Here is a 15,113-nt window from a genome sequence, read left to right as displayed (position 1 = left end):
AAAAAAGAATTAAGATAACCACTGTTATAAGGCTCAAAAAAGTAGGAGAAGCCTTTAGCCTGCCGTCCAGTTCTCAGGGGGACTGTGCATGGCAGCAGTCAGCGGACAAGAGCTTTGCAGAGTGGGGGAAGGGCAGCCGGTCGGGTTTCTCTACTCCAAGTCCATTAAGAATATTCTATTGTCTCTTCAACTGAGAGACATCCGAGTAGTCCAGAGCTATTTGGAGGTAGACAATTGAAGAAGGTCCCTTCCCAGGGAGGAAGTCCAGGGCTGCAGACAGAACTTACTGGTACAGTGCTTGCCTAGCATGCATGAGGAAACCAGGAGTGTTGGCTTATGCCTGTGACCTCAGCACTTGGGAGGCAAAGGCAAAGTTCAAGGGCATCCTTGGCTGAGTTTCAGACTAGTCTGGGCTATTGAAGCCCTCTTCGTCCCCAAATAAATAAAACCTGCTGACATCAGATCTTCCTTTGAAAGAGACCTCTTGGAAACCTTTGGAAGCCACGGCGATTCAGTGAAACACAGATTTCTCAACTCAGTCCTTTTTGTCTTTTTTTTTTTTTTTTTTTTTTTTGTTTTTCGAGACAGGATTTCTCTGTGGCTTTGGAGCCTGTCCTGGAACTAGCTCTGTAGACCAGGCTGGTCTCGAACTCACAGAGATCCGCCTGCCTCTGCCTCCGGGCGGTGGTGGCTCAACTCAGTCCTTATCTGTAGCTTTCTCCTTTTACTTGTGAAGTCAGGATATGCGGTGTTTTTTTTTTTTGTTTATTTGCTCGTGTTTTTAAAGTGATTTCTTTGGTTTTACTTAACTTTTCTTTCTTTCTTTCTTTTTTTTTTTTGAGATAGGATTTCTCCATGTAATGTTTTGGCTGTCCTGGAACTCACTTTGTAGACCAGGCTGGTCTAGAACTCACTAAGATCTACCTGCCTCTGCTTCCCTAGTGCTGGGAGTAAAGGCGTGCGCCACCACCGCCAGTTCTTTTCTTTCTTTCCTCCTCCTCCTCCTCCTCCTCCTTTTTTTTTTTTTTTGTGTTACTCAACCATTCTGATTGCCAGAAGGACATGATTTAAGGAAAAACATATTTTGGTATGTTTGAGATTTTGGAACGGCTGTTCCAAAGGATTTCCTCTTCTGACTTTCCCATTCCCATGATGCCTCTCGTGTGTCCTAGAAGCCACACCAAGGACTTGGTCTTAGAAGCAGCTCAGGCTTTTGTGTTTTTTAAGGACCTTTTGCAACGTCAGGTCCATCTGGCTGAGAATCAGATTAACTGCAGTCATAGTTATAGACTTGGTATGGCTAAAAGAACAGAAGGAAGCCGGTGTCTTAGTATTCAAAACAGGATCTGGTGTTTGTGTAGAAAAAAGTTTTATCTCATAAATAATGTGACCTTCAGCTGAAAAAATAGAAGTCAGGTACATATAATGCAATTAGAAACTATCTCATTAAAAAATAGATTTATTTTTATTTTATGGGTTTGTATATTTTCCCAGCATGTCTGTGTTCCCCCATGCATACAGCACACACAGAAGCTAGAGGAGGTCCTTGGATCCCCTGAAACTGGAGTTATAGATGGTTGTAAGCTGCCACATGTATGCTGACTCTCTGGCGCCCACACATCTCAGCTTTTAGGAACAAAACATTTCTGTAATAAAAATTTTAAGCCGTTGAGTGTTTTCCAAATTTCGCACATCTTTTTTTTTTTTTTTTGGTTTTTCGAGACAGGATTTCTCTGTGGCTTTAGAGCCTGTCCTGGAACTAGCTCTGTAGACCAGGCTGGTCTTGAACTCACAGAGATCCGCCTGCCTCTGCCTCCCTAGTGCTGGGATTAAAGGCGTGCGCCACCACCGCCTGGCTTAATTTCGCACATCTTGCTTATGCTTCTTTGCTTTTTGTCAATCCTCTCCTGGTCTTTCTATCTCCCCTCTTGCAAGGGTTCTTCTTATTGTTTTGAGAGAAGGTCTAATTATGTAGCCAAAGCTGGTCTTGAACTCACGATTCTGCCTCAGCCTCCCAAGAATCACTTGGCACGTTCCGCTAACCCAGGTTCTGCTATTTGCTTTATTAAGCCTATGCAAGCCAACAATCCTTAGAAATATTAATTCCCCGGATTTTATTCTTTTGTTTTACTGTTTAGCAACAGCCCGCTTTCCTTACAGAGCCTTTTATTTGCTCATTTATTTATCTAATTAGAGACAGAAGGTTGCCATGTAGTGCAGGCTTTCCTCCTGCTGAGGGCTCCTGAGGGCTGGACAAGCATGAGGCTTGTCGTCAAAGGCATACCTTTTAATTTCTGATATTTTTTACTTTGTTAGTTGATATTTGTCTTTTTTTTTTAAAAAAAAAGTGTTTCAAAGTGATCATGCTGAAAAATAAAAACTTGTGATGTTTATTACCATTTCTGATTTTAACCAGTCTACTTCACTCCATCTTGTTCTCTCTCTCTCTCTCTCTCTCTCTCTCTCTCTCTCTCTCTCTCTCTCTCTGTCTCTCTCTCTCTCTGTCTCTCTCTCTCTGACTTATGGTCTTCTGGGGGGGAGAGAGAGAGACGGTTTCGGAACAGAGACTGGTAAGGCAGGACACTGGTTGCCTTTGAATCTATTTCTCCCCAAAGTGAGGGTGGAGGCAGAAGTTTCTTTGGTCGTTAGAGCTTTTGTGATTTGAAAGTATTCCATCACTGGGGATCAGGGTGGAGGTGGCTAGGCCTCTCTCCAACTTCTTAGCAACATTTCCTTTAATGGAAACAACTGTTTCTGTCTCTGCTCTAAAGTCCGTTTCCACTGACGGGACAGTCGGTAATGTCCTGCCTGCACAGCAGGGAAATGTGGCCCAGCCTCTAGTGCACAGTGGCTGTAGGCACTGATCTGCCCCGGCGCCCAAGAGCGAGGACAGTCTGCAGCCCAAAGGGCGTGGGAAAGCTCAGTTCACTTCACAAAGGCCAAGAGTTTCATTAATTGGCATTCGAAAACTGTAGGAGAAACTATCTTGGGTCTTCTGTGAGAGCAGTAAGTGTTCTTAACCTCGGAGCCAATGCTGCAGCTCCCGTTACAGAATCTTCACACTTACCAGTGGTCATGAGTATAAGACACTTGATTATGACAGTATCAGTGACATTAGCAGAGAAGCCACAAACACACACCTTCATATATAGATTAATATACATATTGATAAGTACTATACATAAGTAAACCTGACACACCAAAACTTGAGGTTTGAAAAGAATAACTGTCATATAATTTAAATAGATTTAATTCACTGAAGGATATTGGGCTGTAACAAGTTTACTGATACTGATTTATTTATAAAATCTTAGTTAATACAGCAGTGTGGTGGTGGCACATGCCTTTAATTCCAACACTTGGGAGGCAAAGGCAAGTGGCTCTCTGTGAGTTCGAGGCTAGCCTGGTCTACAGAGTGAGTTCCAGGACAGCCAGGGCTACACAGAGAAACTCTGTCTCAAAAACCCAACAAAACAAAACCTTAGGTGGTGTGGTGGCAGAGTTGCTCGTCTAGCATGTGTGAGACCATGGATTTGAGTCCCAGCACCGCAACCACAAACAAGCAAGCAAACAAAAAACTAGATTTACACACCAGTCACGGTTATGCACACTGTTAGTCCTAGCATTTGGGAGGCAGAGGCAGGCATGCCTCTATCAGTTTTGAGGCCAGCATGATCTAAAGAACGACTTCCAGGACAAGCAGGACTATACAGCGAGACTCTATATCAAAATGAAACCAAAACAAAGAACAAAACCCCCTAAAACTAGACTTACATCTAAAGATAGTCATTCTAATAGCTAATCTAAAATTTAAAATAATTTTCAAGGGTTGAAAAAATAGTATGTGTTAACTTTAGTCCAATTTCCTAACAATTGATACCTACAAGTGAAAGCTAAGGATGTGTCTTATTGGTTTACCACAGAGCAGTGGCTCTCAACCTTCCTAATGTTGAGACCTTTAATATGGTTCCTCATGTTGTGGTGACCCAAACATAGAATTATTTTCATTGCTACTTCATAACTATAGTTTTGCTGATGTTATGAATTGTAATGTAAATATCTGATACGTGACCTCCATGAAAGTGTTGCGACCCACAGGTTAAGGACCATTGTCAAAGAATAATACAACAGCAACAACTCAGTCACCAAGCCAACTTGAAAATCTGGGTCAAGATGTTAGAATATACATTTAATTCTCATCCCTCTGAAAAATCTTAATAAGAAAAAAAGGAACCATTTATTTATTTGTATGTGTGTGTATGTGTGTGTGTCTACCTGTCTGTACATGCATGTCTGCATGTGGAAGGCTGAGAACTGGCGGGAGCTGGAACTCCCCTCCCACAATGTGGGTCCTAGAAAAAGAATTCAGGTTGTCAGGCATGGCAGTGAGGGCCTTTACATGCTGAGCCTTCCTGTCACCTCCAGTGGACTAAAAGTAAGAACAAAAAGTAGATTAGACTGGGCCTGATAGGACATGTCTTTTGTTCTTGCTACTCAGGAAACTGAGGCAGGAGGATCAGAGTTAGAGGGCAGCCTGAACACAATTCTAGGAGCCCATGCCTCTCCTTCTCTGCCAAAAGGATACAACAGAATATAAACAGAGAAGCACGTGACTGATACAACCAATTTTCTCTTAAAAAAAGAAAAAAATCTGCCTTAATCAGTAGGCTAGTCTTGAAACTTTCAATACTCAAACCATTGAATCAAATGAGATATCAAATCCCGAGCTTTGTCCACGCCAGGAAAGCTGCATCCTTTCCCTCAAATGAACCTCTGGGCTCGCAGCGCGAGGCACCCAGCACACTTGAGTGGGTCAGTGGGATTGGTCTGTGCCTGCTTCACCAGGCAGAGCACCGGGAACGTGAGTGAAGGAGCTCTTGAGTATGTCTCCCCCTTTAATCTCTAGCCAAAACTACGAGGCAACTTCAGCTGTTACTGAGCTACAAGAACTCTCGAGCTGGCCCTTGGTCTTTCTTCATTTCTATCACCTAAGTATTCAGCTAAAAAATGAGGTCACTATCAACAACTCCATAGAACTTTAGAGTCGTTTCTGGGCCTTTTAATGAGTCATCTCCCACAGGAGTGTCCCTCCTTTGTTCCCGTCCACAATAAATCTCAGGACCAAACGTCTGATTTTAACTGTCAAGTATTGTTCAGCCTGTCTTTTCATTGCCGCTCTCTCCAACATTCTAAGAATAAGAACACTGGCTTCCTAGAAAAGCTACAGCAATTACACACAATTTGGACGTAAACAGTCTTATTTTCAAGTCTTAAGATGTATGAGCCTGGAAAACTTTGCAAAAAACCGTATTAAATCTCCGGTACGCTTGCATTTCAATTACTGCAAGACTGCGAGTGTCTAAGTAGGCCATATCAGCCACACCATACAGGAAATTATATCCCAGGAAAGCTCTGCTTTAAAAATAGGCAAAGGAAGACAGGAACGCTGCCAAAATCCACAGCGCTCTCCATTTGTTTTGATTTGCACACGGCATCTGTTTTATCAGGTGCAACCTGCCACTTGCAGGCTTTGGGGGAAGGGCAGCAGTTAGGGTGGGAAAAGTAAGTGAGCCTAAAATGTTTGCTTTTAGAAAATGCGTTTGAAGTAGATATCAGCAGAATTTAGGTCAGGACTAAGTATCACAAAGACACTGGGACTGGGGATAAGTGTTGAGAAGGAATAGGTTTGCACATGCCCTAACCCAGCAGCACCCAAACCGAGGAACCAGATCGGTCCACCTAGGAACACACAAGCTCTTGCAAGCACAATTTAGCATTTTGCAGGCACTGAGAAGCCAGCTTTTCTGTCACACAAGTTCATTTATTCAAAAGTTCTGAAGAGTTACTGTATACCAGCTAGGTACAGAATCGTACAACTGAAGTAACAAAACCGTTCCCTGAGGCGCTTCTTCCAGTTGGAGACAGACATTAAGGGATATAGCACCAGGTCGTATAAACAGGTATTGAGGTTATAACAGAGAAATGTAAATAAGGTTAACACTACCAGGAAACGTCCACACAAAGAGAAAAGTGAATTGGACAGGATTCCTTCCCAGTTTAAACAGATAGCTATGTTTGCTAAAATTCAGGTAAACACAAGAACACTGTATCAAGTCCCCTACATCCCCATAAGGAAATACTTAAAGGACTGTTAGGACTTTAAAAAATTTTTACAGGACTTCTCATTATTACGACTACTACTACTATTATTGTTGTTGCTGCTGTTTTTTCGAGATAGGTTTTCTCTGTAGTTCTGGAACTTACTCTGTAGACCAGGCTGGCCCTGAACTCAAGAGATCCACCTGCCTCTGCCTCCTGAGTGCTGGGATTAAAGATGTGCGCCACCACTGCCCGGTACTCTACAGTTCACAGTTGATTAAAGCAAGGACTACCTCACTGTCCTTGCTTTAAAAACAGCCAAATTGCTGTGGCCACCAAAGTGTAATCAATCACAAGAATATTAAGTGACAGCAGCCTCAATGTTTCTGTGAAGCTAGACTATCACCTATGTTTTAAAACAAAATTAAACCAATTTATTTACATGATTTTATGTGTATGGATGTTTTATCTGTATGTGTGTGCACCATATGTGCCTGATACTCTGGGAGCTCACAAGAAGGTATCGATCCTCTGGAACTGGAATTAGGGATGTGAGATGCCAAATGGCTGTGGGAAGAGAACTGAGGTCATTTCCAAGGGCAAGTGCTTTAAACCACTGAGCCACCTCCCTAGCCCCGTTGCCCGTGTTGTAACAGGAGCATTGTAGGGGCTGGGTGTGGTGTGTATGTCTTTAATCCTAGCTCTTGGGAGGCAGAGGCAGGTGGATCTCTATAAATTTGAGGCCAGTTAAGTATACACAGAAAGATCCAGGAAAGCCAGAACTACACAGAGACTGTTTCAAAAACAACAAAACAATAACAATAACAACAAGCACAACAACAATAGAATAAAGGAAGCATTGTGGAACTGATTGAACAGAATACTAGCAACCAAAATGCTTTGGTACCAATGCTGCATCCCAAGGGCCCTCACAGGTGAACTGACAGTAAGAATGAGTAGGGATATTACTACTGGGGTTGACAGAATCCTGCTTCCTTCCCTTGGAAAAGGTCCATGTTTTAATTCTGAGAAAGTAAGTATGTTAAGTTATACGATAAAGAGAAAACAAGGAGGCAGACAGAATTAAGGCCAAACTTCGGACAACCTTGAGGGGTGGGCCCAGTCATTCATAAAAGACCTTACAAGAGGAAGGTGGAGGCAGAAGGCCAACAGCCCAGTGCTGGCAGCATCCAAAGATCTCAGCCCTGAGCTGTTGGCTGTAAAGACACAGGGACTGAGCCTGAAGCCAAGGAATGTGGGCAGCTTCCAACTTGGAATGATGTGGATCTTCCATCAGATCAGAGTCTCCAGAGGGAACACAGCCAGGTGGACACGTTTTAAATTTCTGAACTCCAGGGATGTTTGAGAATAAACATTTTGTGACTTTATATCTAGAACAGTGTGGTAACTGGGAGGAGCAGAAAGCAGGCATGGTACTCTGAGATGCATGGGGAATAATGAGCTGTACATGCGTCGCTCTAAGGAGCACACACAACACCTCATACTTGGTTTCTCAGAGCCTTGCTGTTAGGTAAGTGGGTCCCTGGGAGGTCTACAGTGTTCTTAAATTCCCTCTCTCCTGGGTCAGTGCCTGCTCAGTTTTGATTTTAGCACTCAGTGTATTTTCAAAGTAGACTTGATTACAAAACGATCAATGATTAAACCTGACCCAAAAGAAAGCAAAACTGATGCATAGCGAAAGTGGACTAATCTTTTTTTTAATTATTAGATCGACATCTAAATAAATAAAATTTTCTTCTTTTTTTAAGCATTCATTTACAAATAGAGGTGATTTATTTATACTTAATACTTTTATATTCTTATTGCTGTCCATTTAGGTTGCTTGCATATCTGTTTGCCTGTGTGTATATATGATCTGTCTGTCTGTCTGTCTGTCTATCTATCTATCTATCTATCTATCTATCTATCTATCTATCTATCTATCTATCTGGGACAGGCTGTCTTCTGTCTGTCTGTCTATCTACCATCTGTTTATCTATCTCTGTCTATCTATCTATCTATCTATCTATCTATCTATCTATCTATCTATCGTCTGTCTATCTACCTACTCCCCTGTCTACTTGTCAATCTATTGATCTGGACAGGGCATCAATCTGTCTACCTACCTATCTATCTCCCATTTGGGACAGTATTTCTTTATTCTGTAGTTCAGGCTAACCTCAAGTCCTCAGTGATCCCCCTGCCCCATCCTCCCAAGTGCAAGCATGTCTACACTTGGCCCTGGAATGCTTTAGAGGTGACATGAGTGCCCAGCTGAAAGGCCTACCGTCCGGTTCTTCAACTGCACAGTCACTAGAGTAAGAAAAAGCCCACTGAATAGACACTGCCTTATTAAAGTCTGGCCGGCAGGACACTCCATGGCTCGTATTTTCATGCCATTTTAGAGATTATGGGTCATGCATATCTTTTTACCATTGGAAAGAGAATTCCAAGTAAAGAATCTCACAGTAGAGCAGTGTTGTCTAGGGAACTGTGCAAGGCTGTGGTATGCTTGGCTAAAAGCATTAAGTTGACGTTATTTCACGAAAAGCACTAAGTTGGTAGCATTTCATGTCTATGGAAACAAATAACAACTCTGGTGGTGTATTTCCCATGTCTCTGATGGGTTCAACATCTTTGTTTTACTAGTGGCTTGATTTCATTTTATTTTTACAAAAGTAATGGTAAATAACTCCCAGGAGAAACAAAGCAAAATCGCTCTACCCTCGGCACCACAGACACACAAAACAAACACAACCAAGCAGGGCCTTCACCGCAGGCAGCTTGAGAGGCGATGTAAGTGGAAAGCAAGTGTTGTTTTAAAAACTAACATACGCCAGCACTATAACACAGTACTTGAAATATTTATTACAGCATATATTGAAATATGTCCCTTCAAGCCACGTATAAAATGAATTTAAATTAGTATGACTTAATATGCTTCCATGTCTTAAGACTACTTTCCCAATCCTAGATCCAAGAGATCTGTATCATAAAAGGATTTAAAATGTCCGGAGTGCACCCAAGTAACTTCTCCACCTCTCATAAATGTATTTCACCATTATAACTGGGATGTGTGGGTCTATGCATACATACACTTCATTACAAAAATTGGCCTTATATGAAAGAGAAAAATGACTATAAAAGTTCAATAGGTTAATTGCCAAAGTTCCAGCCACTGCTCTATGCAAACTTAAATACCTGGAAACAGACTCTCAAGAAGAATCAAGATTGGATTTCTATCTTTGTGATCGCTTGAAGAGTTAGATGACAGGCCTGCCAAGCAAGGTCCCTTACAAAGAACCACACTTATACACCTCCAAGAGCCCAAAACAGGCACTTAAGCAGATGCTCATCCGGGCGTGTTTGTGCCAGCATTATTCATAACAGCCAAAAGACAGAAGCAGAACAATCGAAATGTCTGTCAGCGCACGAGCAGATAAACAACCCATTGTTTGGGTTTCCAGTACAATGGAGCATTGTTCCGGCCATCAAGAGGAACGAAGCACTGAAACATGTGAAAACATGGATGAACCTGAAACACATTACGGCAGGCAAAAGAAGCCAAACACAAAAGGTCACTTATGGCAGGATTCTGTTTATGGGACTGTCTCCAGCAGGAAGGCGTGGGGGAGGAGCACCGGCCTAATGAGCCTGGTTTCTCTTCAGATGGAGAGAGCTGGCAGGAGACGGATGGTGTCTGCTGTCTGCACAGCACTATGCAAGTACTAAACGCAACTGGATGGCCTGGATGGCTCATTGGGAAACGACGTTCTGGCTCCTGAGTGTCACCCCATTTATTATTGGTGTGAGTCATCTCAGTACTGTCTGTTAGTTTCTTTTCCTTAACTGCCCAGGGTATACTATTGTTATTCTCTGGAAATGTGCTCCAACGAAATAGGAAGCTACGCCAGGGCTCACAGGTAAGAGAGTGCTAGCTGGCAAGTGGGAGGACATGAGTTCAGAGCCCCCAGAAAACACAAGATGCTGGGCACTATGGTACATGCTTGTAACCCTGGGATGGGGAAGACTGGGAAGGATGGAGATCCTGGGCTCTTTGGCTCCCTAGCTTGATTGAACCAGTTAGCTTCAAGTTCCCAGAGACATCCTGTCCCTAAAATAAAAAGGGAATACATTCTACATACCTCTGGCCTCCATATAGGCGGGCACTAAGGTGTGCTCCCATGCACGTGAACACACACACACACACACACACACACACACACACACACACACAAACATGCGCGCGCAAAGCAAAAAAAGCCACAACAAAAAACCAAAACGTTGTAAAGTTTGCTTTGAGCCTGCCATTGAAGAGGAGGTTTTGTGCAGTAAGACATACTCTCAGCGTATCTGTAAAATCACAAGACTAGAAAACGACAGCCTGTCCTCAAAAGCTGCAAACAAACAAGCAGGCACACAGACCTTGGTCCACGGTGACTCAGACTGTCAGGTGCAGCCCATCACTCCTTCACGTGCCAGCGCTCAGCCAAGGCTATCTGAGGCTCTGGTGTCAGCTGTTTTCAAAGTCAGCTTTTAAACATGATTATTTTCATAACAACACTCCTATCACCTTTTGGCCCCAAACATCCATCCAGCTCTCTAAAATGGCAGCAGTTCCCCAGGGTTTGTGTACTGCTGCCATGCTAAAGGAGAATCACGGAAATCTACTTACATATTCCTTGACATTTTTCGTCTTCACAGCTTTGTAGGAGTAGTACGCCGGATAGAGCATTCCAAACACCAGCCTGGAAGGAAAGGGGTGGATTAATTCAACACGGAAGGCTTCTAACAGCTCTAGACTTAACTCAGGAAACACGTGACGATGGTGAATTAATGTGTCTATAAGTAGTGATATTTCATTTACATTTTAATAAATAAAGCTTGCCTGAAGATCAGAATGCAAAACAGCCACACTAGTTAGCCATAGAGGCTGGGCGGTGGTGGTGCATGCCTTTAATTCCAGCCCTAGAGAAGATTATAAAGTGGGATGAGACGGGAACTCACCCTCTTTTCAGTCTGAAGATTTCATAGAGGTAAAAGCTCTCTAGTGGTTGGCTGCTTTGCTTTTCTGATCTTCAGGTCGAATCCCATTATCTGTCTCTGTTTTTATTAGTTGCGCTACACTATAAAGTCATACAGAAACCAAACCTACTCTGAGAAACAAATTCCAAACATATTCTTACATAAAAAAGAGTATATTAGTACTTTAGATAGCAGCTTTATGGCAATGAAGCTTTTGTCTTTTGAAAAACACAGCCAACCAACCAACCAAACAAACAAAACAAAAACCAAAAAAAAAAAAAACGTTCCAAACTTTTAAGGTATCCTTTTTTCATTACCAAACAAGGTTTTATTTTTCTTTTCCTGAAGACTACAAAATAAAAAATAATAGGAAATCAAAAATAAACATTGTCCCAACTCTACCTGTTGTAGACAACCCCAAATAAATTTTAAAAATTATAATACAAAGATCCTATTCTTCCATTAGATAGCAAACTCAACACACAGACACAGACACACACACACACAGACACACAAATATATTGTGGTTAAAAAAAACCCTCAAAGTTTCACTCTCCAAATTACCATCCTGAGCAGCTGACTTCTACACATGACACGGCTGTGAAGTGGTACTCAATATTGCTATGATATACATTACAATAACTCTGAGCATGGGGAGAGGGATGGACCTGGGAGGAATCAAGAGGCAGAAGTGTGTGTGAGGGTGACAGGATCAAAATACATTATATACATGTATAGGAAATTCTCAAATATATATTAAATACAACTCTAAGCATTTATAAAATTACTTTAAATCACCAATAGGACTCGAATGTATATTCATTCATTCACTGTTTTTCAAGACAGGGTTTCTCTGTATAACAGTTCTGGATGTCCTGGAACTCACTCTATAGACCAGGCTGGCCTTGAACTCACAGAGAGCCCCCTGCCTCTGCCTCCCAAGTGCTGGGATTAAAAGCATGCGTCACTACCACCTGGCTTTGGATACATTTATTAACACCAGAACACAAATAAAGGATAGGAAGACACGTCACAACAGAACAGGGCTTACAGTTAATTTTTGTGTTTTAGATGGAATGTATGTCCTCAAATGTCACTCGACAGTACTATCCCCAAGGTCACAGATTCCCACAATATTTATACACTTTGGTTTCTCTCTGAGCATTGCTATTGCAGATAATAACACTGTGGGAAACAGTTCTCTGAAATTACCCTTCCAGAAGTAGCTTTCACCTACTTCAGCATCCCTCCAGAGAGATCGCTTCATTATGTTCCTACATATTCAAGTCATGCTTGATTAAAAATAGGCCATAAAAATAAGAAAATAATAATAACAACAGTAAATCTGATTTTTTTCAAGTGTTTACTAGCATTTTTTTTTCTTTACCCGAGATAGGGTTTTTCTGTGTAGCCCTGGCTGTCCTGGAACTAGCTCTGTGGGTCAGACTGGCCTTGAATTCAGAGATCCCACCAGTGTGCCACCACTGCCTCAAATTATCTCTATTGTTTTAAACGGTTGTTTTAGTTTGTAAGTTTTCAGAAAAGTTAGAAAGTGTATAGATAATTCCTATATATCCCACGCACAGTTCCCCATCATTATCTTACACCGGGAACATATACCTCAGCCCAGGCTTCCTTTGGACGCCCTCTGCTCCAGGCAACCAGCCGTACAACACAGGGTACTCACGTGTCTTTACAGTTTTCTTTGGCCTGTACATTTCCTACTTTCCTTGATCTTAAGGTCACTGTGACAGCTCTGAGTATTGGTTAAGTATTCGTAAGATATTTCTCTATTCAAGTTTGATGTTTTTTTTTCATGATTAGCCAGAGATATGGGTTTTGTGAAAGAGACTACAGAGGCTAGGTTTCATTGTTATCATATTATATCAAGGGTGCATATTATCAACAGAAATCATTAGTGTATATGTTAACCTTGATCAGTAGGCAATGGCACACATCTTTAATCCCAGTAGCTGCACTAGCTTGCCATAGAAACCAGGCGGTAGTGGTACAAGCCCTTAATCCCAGACCTAGAGAGGATTTTAAAAGAGGAGGAGACAGCTCTCAAATTCAGTCTCATTCCGAGATTCCTGGAGGCAGAATCACCATTTCAGAATGAGGTAGAGGTAAGAGCCAGTGGCTGGCTGTTTTGTTTTTCTAACCTTTAGGTTGAACCCCAATTTCTGTCTCTGAGTTTTTAATTAATCGTGCTTCAGTAACACAGAGAAACCCTGTCTTAAAAAACAAACAAACAAACAAACAAACAGATGGCGGTCTTGCTATGTGGCCCAGGCTGGTACACAGCAAGCAACTGAGCATGCAGTCTTGAGCCTCCGCCTCTGCCTCCCAAGGGCTGGCATTAGACGAGTGCTATCAAGCCTGGCTCAGACAGATGGCTGCTGTTCTTTATTCTTAGACTTATTTTATATCTAAGCACGTGCATGTGTGTGTAGGTGTATAGGGGTCAAAGTGTCCACTCAAGTCAGGAAAAGACACCAGGCACTGGGCACTCCAGAGCTGGACTGACAGAAATTGTGAGCTACCTGACAGGGGTGCTGGGAATTTGGGCCCTCTGCCAGAGCATAACAAGGCTCTACTATTGAGCCGTCTCTCCAGCCTGCCTTTCTTCTTCTCTTGTGATACTGTGGATTGAACCTGAGGCCTTTTGCAAGTGTCCCATTATTGAGCTATAGTCCTGGTGGCTAGATCTTTCTTTCTCTGAGTAAATATTTACATCTCTATTTTTAGCTCCCTCGCAGCTTTTATATGTATTTATTTTGAGCCGGGTGCTTTCCTGGTGGTTTCCTTAGGCCTTGGTTTGTGGCTTTATGTCCCCAGGTCGGAAGAGAAATGGCAGGTTCTCTCCTGTTGGGGATTTTTTTCTTCAGCAACTGGAAGCCACACCCCTGAGAATTTCTGCCTCACCCAGCAACAGAACCCCGTGATTGTCACCTACCAGTCGTACAGACCTCGTCTGTGGTTCTGGGACTTTTAGCTGTGCCAGAGTCCAGGGCTTTTAGTTTAGCAACAAACCTACAAAGTGGACCCAAGTATAAAACAGAGCTCGATTCCCAGGGGGCCCTGTGCAGATCCTCACTGTTCCCACGAGGCACACACCTGCAAATTACCAGCACAGCTGTCTTTTCCACAGTCACATAGACATGTTTAACCCATGTTGTATTTCTCTTCAGACAGTGCACAATATCACGGTGTTATCTTTCTCATTGCCACATAGTTCAGTATCACCAAACTGGAGCTTAATGCAGCAGTCTTGGTGCCTCTCTATGGGTCTGTCACCTCCTGCCCCTAGACCTTACGTACAATGCGTTCCCGGGCCTGTGGGCTCTTCCCTGGTGAGAGCAGATGCACCTACTTTTCCTGCTATGTTTTCAAGCTCATACTCAGGGCCAGAAAGATAGCTTAGTAAGTAAAGGCACTTGTCGCCAAGCCTGAATTCAATCCCTGAACCTACAGTACAAAGAAAGACATGATTTCAACAAGTGTTCTCTTACCTCCACACTCTCACTGTGACACACACACACACACACACACACACACACACACACACGGATACATATACAGACACACACACAGACATACCACCACCGCCACCGCCACCGCCACCACCACCACCAATCTCATGGCCAGAGTTCATGCCACCCAGCTGACATTCGGACCAGTCCCAGTACACTCCTGTGTGCTGGCAGGTTAGTTTCTGATGGACCTGCTGCGCCACTGTGCTCCAGGATGTCATTAGCTGGCTGCCCCAATCCCTTGCTGATCAGCCTCTGTGGGGACTCTTCAAAATATAATTTGGAAATCACTGCCTCGTACAAACCATCTGCTCCACTGTGGACCCTCACGATGCCTCTTAAGCTTCTATGGGTCCTGAGCATAGCTTCCTGCCTGGGGTTCATCCTTCTCTAACTTTGTCTTCCCAGATTTCTTTTCTTTCTGTTTTGTTCTTGCTTGATTACGTCACGCAATTC

At 42.8% G+C, this 15,113-nt stretch overlaps 1 protein-coding gene across 1 annotated transcript in view; it reads right to left on the bottom strand.

Annotated features, from left to right (window-relative positions):
* Positions 1 to 15,113, bottom strand: part of Reep3 (receptor accessory protein 3) — a 77,133-nt gene that overhangs the window by 37,816 nt on the left and 24,204 nt on the right. The window contains exon 2 of the mRNA XM_075980079.1: positions 10,775 to 10,847. Within this exon, the coding sequence (XP_075836194.1) occupies positions 10,775 to 10,847 (73 nt within the window). The remainder of the gene's footprint in view (positions 1 to 10,774; positions 10,848 to 15,113) is intronic.

The sequence above is a fragment of the Microtus pennsylvanicus genome, chromosome 7 (genome assembly GCF_037038515.1).
Source record: "Microtus pennsylvanicus isolate mMicPen1 chromosome 7, mMicPen1.hap1, whole genome shotgun sequence".
Taxonomy (NCBI): Eukaryota; Metazoa; Chordata; class Mammalia; order Rodentia; family Cricetidae; genus Microtus; species Microtus pennsylvanicus.
The sequence above is the reverse complement of the archived record's forward strand: the minus strand, read 5'-3'. Positions and strand labels throughout refer to the sequence as shown.